The sequence below is a fragment of the Plasmopara halstedii genome (assembly GCF_900000015.1).
Source record: "Plasmopara halstedii genome assembly, contig: Scaffold_2904, whole genome shotgun sequence".
NCBI lineage: Eukaryota > Oomycota > Peronosporomycetes > Peronosporales > Peronosporaceae > Plasmopara > Plasmopara halstedii.
Window position 1 is genome coordinate 1,005,716 of NW_020189809.1, and position 11,967 is coordinate 1,017,682.

The 11,967-nt window shown below is 43.4% G+C and overlaps 5 protein-coding genes across 5 annotated transcripts; 2 read left to right on the forward strand and 3 right to left on the reverse strand.

Moving 5' to 3' along the window:
• Positions 1–1,481: 1,481 nt before the first annotated feature.
• Positions 1,482–1,717, forward strand: PHALS_05631 (uncharacterized protein; the record flags this gene model as incomplete). The annotated part of the gene is made up of 2 exons (XM_024719206.1): positions 1,482–1,626; positions 1,668–1,717. The coding sequence occupies 2 exons, from the start codon at positions 1,482–1,484 to the stop codon at positions 1,715–1,717; spliced, it is 195 nt and encodes a 64-aa protein (XP_024584528.1).
• Positions 1,718–2,084: 367 nt separating this feature from the next.
• PHALS_05632 (uncharacterized protein) lies at positions 2,085–2,425 on the reverse strand (the record flags this gene model as incomplete). Its single annotated transcript, XM_024719207.1, has 3 exons — positions 2,085–2,237; positions 2,316–2,372; positions 2,396–2,425. 3 exons carry the CDS (start codon positions 2,423–2,425, stop codon positions 2,085–2,087), a joined length of 240 nt encoding a protein of 79 aa, XP_024584529.1.
• A 925-nt stretch (positions 2,426–3,350) lies between these two features.
• On the reverse strand, positions 3,351–3,636 carry PHALS_05633 (uncharacterized protein; the record flags this gene model as incomplete). Its single annotated transcript, XM_024719208.1, has 2 exons — positions 3,351–3,368; positions 3,472–3,636. 2 exons carry the CDS (start codon positions 3,634–3,636, stop codon positions 3,351–3,353), a joined length of 183 nt encoding a protein of 60 aa, XP_024584530.1.
• Positions 3,637–4,987: 1,351 nt separating this feature from the next.
• Positions 4,988–5,646, reverse strand: PHALS_15104 (uncharacterized protein). Its single transcript, XM_024719209.2, has one exon. It carries the CDS (start codon positions 5,485–5,487, stop codon positions 5,257–5,259), a length of 231 nt encoding a protein of 76 aa, XP_024584531.1. The 5' UTR covers positions 5,488–5,646; the 3' UTR covers positions 4,988–5,256.
• Positions 5,647–5,651: 5 nt separating this feature from the next.
• Positions 5,652–7,169, forward strand: PHALS_05634 (uncharacterized protein; the record flags this gene model as incomplete). Its single annotated transcript, XM_024719210.1, has 1 exon — positions 5,652–7,169. One exon carries the CDS (start codon positions 5,652–5,654, stop codon positions 7,167–7,169), a length of 1,518 nt encoding a protein of 505 aa, XP_024584532.1.
• Between the last annotated feature and the right edge of the window lie 4,798 nt (positions 7,170–11,967).

Here is an 11,967-nt window from a genome sequence, read left to right on the forward strand (position 1 = left end):
AGATTTCTTGAGGCTACTAATAAATAAAAGACCGATCGCTATTCGTAAAAATCCGTTAGCAAAACATTAACTTGATTTCATGATGATACATGACCAAATATATATTCAAATAAAAAAAATGACATATTAGACTCCTATTGGATTTCTTGTCACCGGATCGTGATATTTTCTACTCAAAAAATGAATACAACCCGTAGGATCTCTTAGATCAATCGTCTTGAATCTCACACCTTACTGCTCTGCGAATTACCGAGATTGGACTAAATTATAGCCCAGATACTCCTCTAAATCCAATTGTATCGTCTCGCAGTTCCCAACGTCCTGCTATTATTGTGAGCACCTTCTATGTAGAACATAACAAGCTCAGTGCAAGCTTTCACGGATCTAATTCTGTCATTCAATTCACGAGTGGTTATATTTCTTGATCAAACCCATGGAATTTTATTGCTCCGCATGGCGGGCGCGTCACATGGTGGAGCTGACTCAGTTGAACCGTTGCGTTGTGATAAGAATGAGTCATTTAATAATGTCAAAGAGGGCCTAACCCAGATATTCGCGACTTATGATCACGCGTGAAAGTCACTTAAACATTTACTGGCTCTGTACAGAGAACCCAGCTTACAATGTGACTCACCGACTTATCAATTTTACTCAGGGACTACGTCGCACCGTCGCTTATTCACAGTCATGTCGATATCGTGCAATCTGGCCGCCGCAACATAAATCGCTTTTCCCTATTTAATTTTTAGACCAGAGCTCACAGCCGCTTCTGTATTTCGATCTTTGTTCAGAACAATTATTAGCAAATCTTCTAGATCATTCGGACAAATCCTGTCTTGCGCCAAAGTTTTCGTTGTTTCATACTAGCACCAAGTTAACTTTGCTTCTTGGTAGAGGTGGGCAGATGTCTTAAGAGAAGGTATGACATCTGACTTTTCGACTTTCTTCTGATCCGATGCCCGTGGTATTCGTACCATATTAAAGATGTAGTCATATTTCATATCCAAATTCGTAAGAAAACTACGACTCAAGCCTTCCAGACCCTGAAAATTTACGGGCTGACCTAAATAAACCTCCAGCACATCCATAATCGCGCATTTTTGCAAGATGCCCGGATATTTTCAGCCGAATTTGGTTTCTTAGATGCCCCACGTAAGGCATAACTTTCTCTCTCGCGTCTTGCGTAATTGCACTGCTCGATGCCACTAAACTTATCAGGACGTTCTAGGCTTAACAAGGCTCGAAAATATGTCAATAATCCTGCACTGTTGCATCCAGATTTGTTAGAGAAAGCCCCTTCTATTAGTATGGGTCCAATTGGATTGCGACCTTTACAATATTTAATTGCATTGTTACGTTTTTTAATCGACCTCCCTGCACCCACCGGGTCTTGACTTTCTCTGCGATTAGCTTGTCGAATGATTCTACGTAGAATCTCGTCACTTCGTAAAACTCAGCTAGGAGCGAAGGGGACACGCAGGATGCAGCTATTTTCACATCTACAAGTTGAAAATACGGGAGCACCACGGAAATGCTTGATACCTTTCTTCCACATCGGGGAAGGAAGGCCCATCAACCGGGCTGTGCAGATAGAGTTTTCAATTATCGCAATAGAAGGCTATCGCGGTACGAAAGTGTGTCATCTATGTATTAATAGAATATGGTAGGTGCAGAGGACCTCAGCACGGCCAAACTTCCTCTACTTAACGCTGCATAATCTTCTCCTCTATCATCGCCTTCGGGAAAGTACTACTGTGCATGCAGTGCTAAAACCTCGCAGCGCTCGTACAAATTCGGTGAGTTGTCGCTCTGTTGACGATTAGTTAATAAAATTGAAACGTGTTAGTTTGCTTGGATTGGCGGTGAGCCCGCGACTATCGTCGCTTTCGATTCCCCCCCCGTTGAAAATGATACAAAATGAAGTGCCAAATCGCGCGCGGTCCGCTAGTCGAAAGACCACAAGCGCAATGCGCTGTTGCTTTATCTGAAATGCGGCTTAGTTTATAGCCATTTCAACACCTTTGACCCGGAGAAAAAAAATGCGTCGCTACCTTCAAACAGGTGAATGCTCATCCTTACTGGTCTCACATTGAGCGCCATGTCCGGCTCCACTTTCGCCTGGTTTGAACGTGCTGTAGTTGTATCGCTGGCGTATTTTGATAGCTGATGATGCTGATGAGCGCCTCCGCGTGTTCACGCACCGTTACCATCCATTTCGCCGAAATGCGTGTCATTGTCTTAGCGTAGTGATATGTTCAATGATCACCTTTTTGTATTGCATGACGAGATGTTCACAGACCATGTGTATCACGAACCTTCTTTTGTGAGGTTCGATCATCTTCATCGGTGTTAATAATACCACGTGATGCTCCCTGGAATATCTGTATCGTTATACCGCTTGAGTCAAACTCATTACATCAAACATGTCGCTACATTATGAATCAAGATTTAATATATTTCTAACAGTGTAATGGATCCCTTGTCGCGAAAGCACGATACGGTACTGCAGTCAGCATTTTAAATGTCTCCACATTGGTTTAAGTTCTCAGAAGCGCACAACGCGCAAAAACATATTGACACTTTTAATCTTCAAACATTTACAGTGCTTCACAGAGCTCTTAATGCTGATTGCCTTCAAATCTGAACTGTCATCTTCCATATGAAAACGTATCTATATGGAGATTGAGTTCATCGTGCTTGACAAACACAATGTAACGAGGTTACACGTACTCTTGTATGAAAGGGCGGGTCGCACAAGATGGTGTGGCCGTACATAGATGTAAATTACACAAGTTGGTATAATCACACAGTGGTGCGGCTACACCGTAACAAGAAGCCACTACAAGGTAGGCTTGCCAGTAATAATGCATATTAATTAGGATTTACGATGTTGATTGGGTATTAATCAGAAAAGCCTAAGGTTCTAGATATTGACAGCTCTTCCGCAACTAGAACAACTAGATACAATTCTCAATTTTACCTACCTTGGTGAAGAATTTCAGTACTCTTAAAGGCAGCGGATTGCGATCCGCTGCACACGTACTGGATCTTGAATAGAACGTAAGGTCGGTGACCTTAGCTTGCTTTCTCTAAGCAAAGAGTTGTGGTAACCCCGCTGCACACAAAGTATAAAGCAACACGCAAAGTTTTAATTTGGCTTCCATGCGCATACTGTCAGTCGCTATGAGAAACTAGTCGATTAATTCCGTCTAAGGGCTCGACTCTTCACATTTTTTAAGCTAAAAGAGATATTAACGCACTGAGCGCAATTATCATTGCGACAACCAAGGTGCTATCAGCATCAAATAGACCACTCTCAGCCTGATTGAATTTCATTGCGTGTAGCTCGCTCACAGACCCGCCACATCCTGCTCTTTAGTCGGGCCACAAAAATTTAATTTAACAACATTTACCGATTCTTAGGAAGAAGATTGAAATAATTAATGCGATGTGTCTCGAAGCAGATTGCACCTGTGCGAAGCACCCCATGACGACATTGGCCGGAACCACTGCCAGAAGAGGGACTGTCATCATATACACTTCACTTCCTAAACCTTGTCTAATCTCCTTTTCCAATTTCGACGGACGACAAAAAATATTATCGTATGCGATTGCAAACTCTAGCGATATATGCATAGGTGTCTCATTTACAGATGTACCGCTCGTTTGACCCGATTCGGCGGGCGTGGGGACAGCGAGCACGATTGATTGCTATCTTATCCAAAATACGGCCAAACGAATGGCCTTTTCAGCGTTTGAGCTCCCATAAAGAATGAAATCTACGTCTCTATTGTCAAAGAGCCTAATAATGGGCAATTTCGGACACACTATGGTAGTAGGTTTGACGTTCCGGTTAAGCCGTCTCTGGAGGTGTCTAGCCAGCGCATTCTCATAGCTGGCAAACATTCTTAGGCAACCGCTTCCGATTGTTATCAGCCACCCAAGCCCATTGGAGATGATGAAATTCAAAAGCTTGTTCGGTATGTGTCTTGCTCTTTTGTTGTCCCGAGGGTAAATTCGTGAGCACACCGTGGTCATTGTCGCAAAGTATGCAGCACGTGTTGGACTTGATGGTCACATATGAACTACAAAGCGCAATGCTAAAAGGACTTTACGAAGAACGTAATTACCGGTTGCCGACTGATTTTGAAATAAGTGCCGCTCAAGCAGCAACGCAAATTTAAGACATGTATATTACGGAATTAAACTCGTTATTTTTCTGTTGTATTACCTTCATCTGGCATTTTGCGCAGCTCACATCCACAGACTTTCCTCGACAGATAGTACTCATCATGATTTTTAATATGGTACTTTGCTATGAGACTTTTGAGTTTCGCATTAAGTCAAAGTGTTAAAAGTGCAATGCGCACGTTCGTAAGTCTTACTCACAAATAGCGCAACTATGCGGTATCGTTGATGGTACTTCCAACTGCAATTGCGGCGAGATGACGCAGTTTCCAGTTTCTAATCGTTAAGCACATGTACCTGTCCCACAAGACACTTTGCCTTGACAGAAATCCGCTTCGACGGCCACGGCGGGAATTTTTTAACGCATTGTTGGCCTCCATTGTTCAGCCTCTAGCGCAAGCACCAAATTAAAAAAAAATTAACCCGTCGGAGGGCTAAATTAACGTTAATAATGATAGATGAGTATGATTTTAAGTTGTCGGACTTACCACTCTTAAATTTGTGTACGTACATCCAAACTAATTCTTTAGGCATTAATCAATGCGATAAAGTAATGCAAAATCCTCTTCGGCTAAATAAGCTGCGGTCACCTCGCCGTGATGACGATTGCGCAGGGTGCTTAGTTGCTAGCGTTTACATTTTTTCGCCAAGACTTAAGGACAGTACCGCTGAGAATATTATCTGCTTACTAAATATAGCAATAGGTTATTCTCATTCGCTACTAAGATATAACATTCACAAGAAAAGTCCTGGAAAATTGCACGAACAGAAATTTCGCAAGAATTTGCAAACAAAAGATATGATGATTAAAAAAAATCTTGTTGAAAGACTGTAGTAAAGCAATTATGTGAGTTCTGGGAAGTATTAGGATTTTCTCTTCAGCTAGCAATGTAAATTGTACTTAATGTTTGACTTGTGTCGGGTGCTGTTGAATATCGTAGTGCCTTCGACTTGGCGGTGGTATAATGTCATTACCACATCACACCGTCAGGAGCCTGCCTACTAACAATGCCCCCCTTCTCTCCCACTGTCATTCTCATAGATGAATCCTCATGACATTTTGTGTGATCACTTCTGATGATTAAAAAAACACAAGATCGTCTGCTCTCTAACGGCTGGAATAAAAAAAACTTCACCTATGACTAGTCGGCTGCGCGACTGGCAGCTGATGTCACAGGTGATAGAATACAGAGTCGACAATCTGTCAGTATTTGCAGTCAAAAGGAGCACCCACCAAAGCGTCGTAGGTTGGTCAGATGAAAATTTCTGATCCGATTTCAATAATGATGGGCACCACATGCTTGCTGACTCTGGGATATATAGTCGGCACTAAAGCCAGAGTTCAAGAAATCAAATGTTGATTTGCTTTTACCTCTATGTACTAGCACCATTTTCAAATCCACTACACTTCGGCTACGGGACTCATGAACAAGATGACTGGAGCTGTACGACTAATACTCTGTATGATCGCTGCAGTATTTGCGTTAATACCGGTAGCAGTCGCTGCTCGATTACAAGTCTCACTAGCTGATGCGCCTTCCGTCAAGCTTCACTTCGCTACAAAGCGCTCGTCAGTGCATGGACTATCTAAATTTGACGTTTTCGCTAAGCCAGTCGTATCATCAAACGGAGCAAAGGTGATGTACGACGGCTACATCACGTTTAAAGATGCTGATGAGACTTTTACCTACTTCTTCGTAAATGGTGCGGGATACATGTCAACAGGCGACGGAGATGTCCGTTGCCTTCCATCCGATACGCTTCCATTTGACTTAATCTTACCTGCGCTTAACGATGCCGTACCCATTCCAAGTGCAACCATCGGTGACAAATCAATAGAATGCGAGAGTGGTAATTTATTTAAGACAGTATTTGCTAGTACGAGCTTCGCAATTTGTGCGTCGAGTGAGTCCGGATTTACAGCGTACAGCAGTGATATCACGATTGACGTCGCATATCTAGACACTCCAATTAGCATTCCGTCGGTTGAAGGAGCAAAGTGTGATGCAGTGGCTGTACCGACGTCTGTCACACCAACTGCACTAGCATTGTTAACCGGTAGTGCTATTCCATTGAGTATATCAAGACATCTCGAGACCTCAACGCATGTAGAAATGGACGCTTCTTCGTGTAAGTGCAAAGACACACCTCGTCCGTGCATTTTTTTTCATGGCGCAAGTAATCCAAACGAGATGGACGAGCTACAAGATACGCCTAAAAATTCAAGTGGTCGCATCGGAAACATGAACAAGCATGCACCATGCTGCTCGATTGTTAAATATGCTATTCTTAACACTAAAGACTACCAATGGACGGACGACAAGCACCAGGAAAAAGTGTGTGACCGAGCACTTCGATTTAGTGGCGTCAAAACCAATTCAATCACCAATACGGTAATTGTAACGTATTCCGCGGCTGGATTGGCCATGGCCATGGCCATTGCAACTGGTAAATGCAGTTTTGGAACGAACGCGACGTGGGTTGCTGTAGGTACACCAATGACAGGAACCATGTTATCGGACACTTATCAGAAAGCTTGCAACAAGACTAGTAGTTTGAAGTCCAAAATGTTGTACAAACTGGGTGAATGTCCGAGCACACGCGGTCGAATGTCGGTTGCGTACCAATATGGAAACTACGCAACGAAGGAGCTATACACAGCGTATGTTATGGCACAAAAGGCGTACAAAGAGAACGTTGATGCCGCGCTGTGTGGTACCAATGACAATGGGTTGCTTTCGCCGTATCGACCGATTATGCTTTTGACGGGAAAACTCTCTCATCACAAATCAAGTGAACAGGATGGAGTTGTTGAATTTCAAAGCTGCGCGAAAGGTCTTGATATCTCAAAGTTCCACACGAGCTACAAGAGTCCTTTTTATAAAGCGAAGATAAATCATGCAGATGTTGGCTTTTTGACACACGACGGATTTTTTGATGATTCGCAAAAGCCTGCGAAATGGTTTGAGTGTTTGCTGTAAATGATGCAAACACTTTCTGCTGTGTCGTGTTCAATACGGCAATAAACAAGCTGCATCACGATCGTAGTTTCCACATAGAATGAAGATATACGCTATGCATTTGTAAAACTAGTGTTTAGATTTTGGACATCACCTCGTTTCTTGCAACGCACCAGCCTATTAATAATAGTAATATTTAGATTATTGCAAGACTTACCATCAGCATATCATAAATAGATACATGGCCTTTGATCTTGTAGTATTAAGCAAGCATAAGTGTTTCAGGCTCACAGTCCAAAATGAAACATTAATTTGATAAGCTGGATCATTCTATGTGCCTGGATATGCTAGGTGTCACATGAGCTGCGACTAGACTTTTCAAAATCTTTGTCACGACATATCGAGAATTAAATTTGGAAACCCTATCGTGTTCGTGTCAGCTGTTATATTGGTTGATATGGATGCGGCTCTGCATACGTTATATTGGTCAATTTATTTGAGCATGTGGTAGGTAAATATATCCAAAAACTTCATTAAATAAAAAATTGATTCAAATGATCGGGGCATGGAAATGACGTTTGTGTATTGTACGTGGAGTGATATTTGATGGAAATTAGAAACTCTATTCGTAATATTCTATCGTGAACTAAATTGTCACCATTGCATTGTTGCTATTTTTTTCGAGCTAAATAATATTATATTATTTGCTGAATAATAGCTGCTAAGAACCATAAAAGATATTATCATGCAGGAATACCTTTATATCACATCTTAGGCTTAGTAAAGCGATACTCCAAAAGAGACCAATTTTTGCTCTGGCGTGGCCAAAAAAATTGAAAAGTTTTGCGTTTCAACAAGGAATCATGATTTGAGTAATCGCTGAAATGAAGCATCATACCACGAATCTATCAACTCAAAGCTAGCTGTAGGCTCACGTTAGTTCCGGTGTCCGCTGTCCACTTAAAATGAAAGAACAGCTAGCTTGACAAGGGATAAGGCGTGTCATTATCAGACAATAGTCATAAAAGTCAACAGAACCGGCAGGAGAAAGATGCGCCATAACGTTTGGCTGTGTAAAACATCTAATCACGCCGCCGTTGCAGCTGTCCAGCGGCTGAATCCAGTTGTTGAGCCCTGAGTCTTTTCTAATTTAGTGAGTCGTCATCTACAAACGAATTGGTCAGTACCATCACTGAGCCGATCGAAACATTCCATGACTGAATGTGATTGATGTTGAGAAAAATGCATTCCAAGCTTGCGCGATCTGTGCAATTGGAGTCCTTACTCCGGTATTCCAGTATATCATTGATATACCGAGATAATCGTAGGGCACGTAAAGGGGATACGTCGGACAGGCACAAAAGACTTTACAAAACAAATTTACGTCAAGAATGTCTAGAATCAAGTCTAATACTATTCATCTGACCTCACTACCACAAATATCTCGAACGGGTGACAATACTTCATTCAGTACGATTTGTGGCATGGAGATCTTAGTGGCACAGCTCTTAATATCGATAGCATCAGGAGGAGATTTCACTCCAGCTCTCCACAATAGTTAGCCTACTTGTTTGACTTTTTTTAAGGTTTCGAGCGTGCAACGTGCGTTCTCCTCACAGTAATAAATTTGAGAAATTACGCTCATTCGAGCTTTATATGATATGCATTGGTCAATTCGTTCCTGACACCATTTTATAAAGTAAATACTTTATTCTCGCAGCTTTCCATCGCCTCTGGAATGTTACCATATTTGCGCTCAGGCGTGCCAGCTTGAATTCTATCAATGTCATTGCGGCCGTTATGCTCGTGCTATATCCAAAAAGTACGGCATGTGATGTTTTTAACTAGGCGTATTTGGGGCGAACATTACAAATTAAGTCATTGATTGTTTGTCGGAAACGCAGTTCACCTACGTAATAAAAATGACTTGAATTTTTACAGCAATGCAGGAGTTTTCACATTGAAAATTCAAACGTTCACTTGATACCAGTACGACACCAGTATGGTATACTTATATTATAGTATGGGTTTTCACCAATTTGACACAAACGATTGACTACCAGACAAGACACCTCGATATCTTGACTTCTCGATTTTGCGATCTCGTGCTTTCTCGCTCATCGTGACATCGTTGGCCATCAGATCAATCAAACGGATGTTAACATCACTGACCACTCAGAATGCTTAACATGACAGAGCAGAGTAAAAAAAGCTTGAACAACGTGTATGTTAAAAATCTTTTCTTTGTCATTTTAAATAATACTCAGCAGAACGCTTGAAGAGGGCCATCATTTTTGAGGTGTGTAGATTTTACATTTCCGTAAATTTGGTATAGTGTTAGCCGACTTTGCCATTTAAGTAGCCAAATAAAAGAATACCAATGTCGATTCAGAATATCCCGTAAGTCAGTGAATCTCTTGCCAATTACAAAGGCCTTCACCTCGCGCTATGTTTCGTCTTGTGTGAACGCTTTGATGGCGCTTTTACATTTTGTGTATCTCTTAAAGAGTAAAAACGCGTTGGGCAAACACCAACTGCGGAAATTTTCCGGAGAATCCAACAGAAGACTCGGTAGCAAACTAAGAAAGCAGCATCGCCGTTGTTTCCATTTAGTACGTTTGATAATTGAAACATTTTTGTCAGCTTGATAACCACATCACAGAAAATGCTTGTGACATTCCCTGGAGTGTTATGAAGTCATGCAGCACCTCTGCGCCGCGCACGATTTCATCAGGCAAGATGTAACGGGGTTACACGTACCCTGGTATGCAGGGGGGCCACACAAGATGGTGTAACCGTACAAAGGCGTGGATTACACAATATGGTGTAATCACACAATGGTGTGGTGCAACGTAACAAGAAGCCACTACGTGGCGGGACTGCCAGTAGTTATGCATATTAACCAGCTCTTACTTTTTAATAAGGAAATAAGGCTTTAGATATAGGCGGCTGTGCCGCAAATAACACAAATAAATATTGTTTTAATCTTGAACGGAAGAGTACATTCGCCTTAGGTTAAGGTCTTGGGTACTCTTGGAGGTAAGGGAATGCGATCCGCTACATTTGGACTGGTTCTAGTATAGAACGAAGGTCGGTGATTTTAAGTAAGATTTCTATGAGCAAAAAGCTACAGCAGCCCCGCTGCACTTGGTAGATATCTAAGTCAATCTATTCCTGAGTCGTTACGATTGAGTCTCTGTGAGAATAAATGAATTTCCTATTTGCCCTAGGGCATGCAGGACGGGCTTAATAAGCTGTTGTTCCTGCTGGGCCCTGAAGGCGTGGAGCACCTCGTTGCGAAAGGCCCCAAGGCCATTCTCGTGCGCCTAAAGGCGTTGCAAGCTATGAAAATGCTCTGTTAGAGCGCTTACAGCAAAAGCTGTCAGCGTTGACTGCGTCAATGACGCCACCGTCGGCGACGGATGATTCCTTCCGACCCAGGCCGCTCATGGTGAGCGTAAGACCTTCAAGGGTAAGGATGAAGAGGATCTCCTGCTCTGGATACGAGAGGCCGAGATAACTGTTACATTCGCCATGCTTCAAAAGGAGCAAGAGCGCGTGCACTAGCTATCTCCAAGCTCGGAGGCTAAGCGCAAGAATAGACATTAACTTGCGGTGCTTCGGGTGAAGCGTACTTCTCCTAGAAGGAGCTAAAGCTGCAGCTTTTGCGAGTGTTCTCGCCGAGAAACTGGGCATATCGCGTGCGATCGCGCTTCTTCGCCGCCCGACAGGATAAAAAAGAGTTGGTGGACTTTGCCCAAGTTTTGCGTACTCTCATTGCCGGGTTGGCAGCCGCTACTCTCCCCGAGGCGGTCACAGTGGCCGTCTTTATGGAGGGCTTCCGCACTGGCGCGCCTGAAATGATAGTCTTCCGTGTGCATCGTCTTCTTTTGAAGAGGCGGTGAATGTGATATTGAATGCCAAATTCAACTTTTAGTCCGCACAACCTGGTTGGAATGCACACCCTCAGAGCATGTCGAGCGAGCCTGATCCAATGGAAATCAGCTATGCTGAGAAAGAGGGGGGGAGCTCCGAGCTGGCGGGCCGCGTTTAAACACCCGACAGTGTTTTATCTATGAATACACCCGTCACCTTCAGCCTGGTTGTCCCCTGTGCAAGACGCGTCAATGTTCATCGAGTAGACGTCCCACTTCTCACCAGTCTGGTTTGTTGCGGGAAAACGGGAAAACTGAGTTCTGTTTAGCCTCAAAGAGAATTAGGGCAGCAGGGCCCAACCCCCGTAGAGCTTCGTGCTCTTGAACACGGAATCGGGTTTGCTGGTAGTAAGAGCGTTCGTGAATGGCTTTGAAAATCCTGATCGATTCCGGGGCGTCGGGCAATTATGCTCGACGCGCCACGATTGAAGGATCAGCTGTATGCTGAGGAGCTGGAAGCGCGGTTGAGTGACACTGTCACTGTCCGCTTATCGACAGGGAGTTGCATCACTGTGTCGAGGGTCCATATGGATTTCGATGTCAAGTTCCTTGACTTTGATAGCGTGGAACGCTGTCTAGTCTTAGACTTGAATCCAAGGTATGACCTTAGCATTGGTATGGCATGGTTGGAACACATGAGCCATGGATTGATTTGAGGTCAAAGACCCTGGGCGCTACGCGTACGTCGCCTTGTGGAGCTTTTTTGAGTCATGAACGCACCTCCGCTAGGAAGCAGAAGCGCTATTGGCTCGGGCACCAGACCGGGACGGTCAATGTGCTGGGTTTCGGAGTATCCGAGTTGTCGAACACCGAAGGTGTATCGGACAAGAGTCCCGAGCATGGCTCGCGGGCTAAACGTGGAGTGGCACGTAGCCCACTGAGCA

Bases quoted from the DNA above. Each gene is read 5' to 3' on its own strand.
- PHALS_15104 (XM_024719209.2), bottom strand. From the start codon at position 5,487: ATGTGGTGCCCATCATTATTGAAATCGGATCAGAAATTTTCATCTGAC.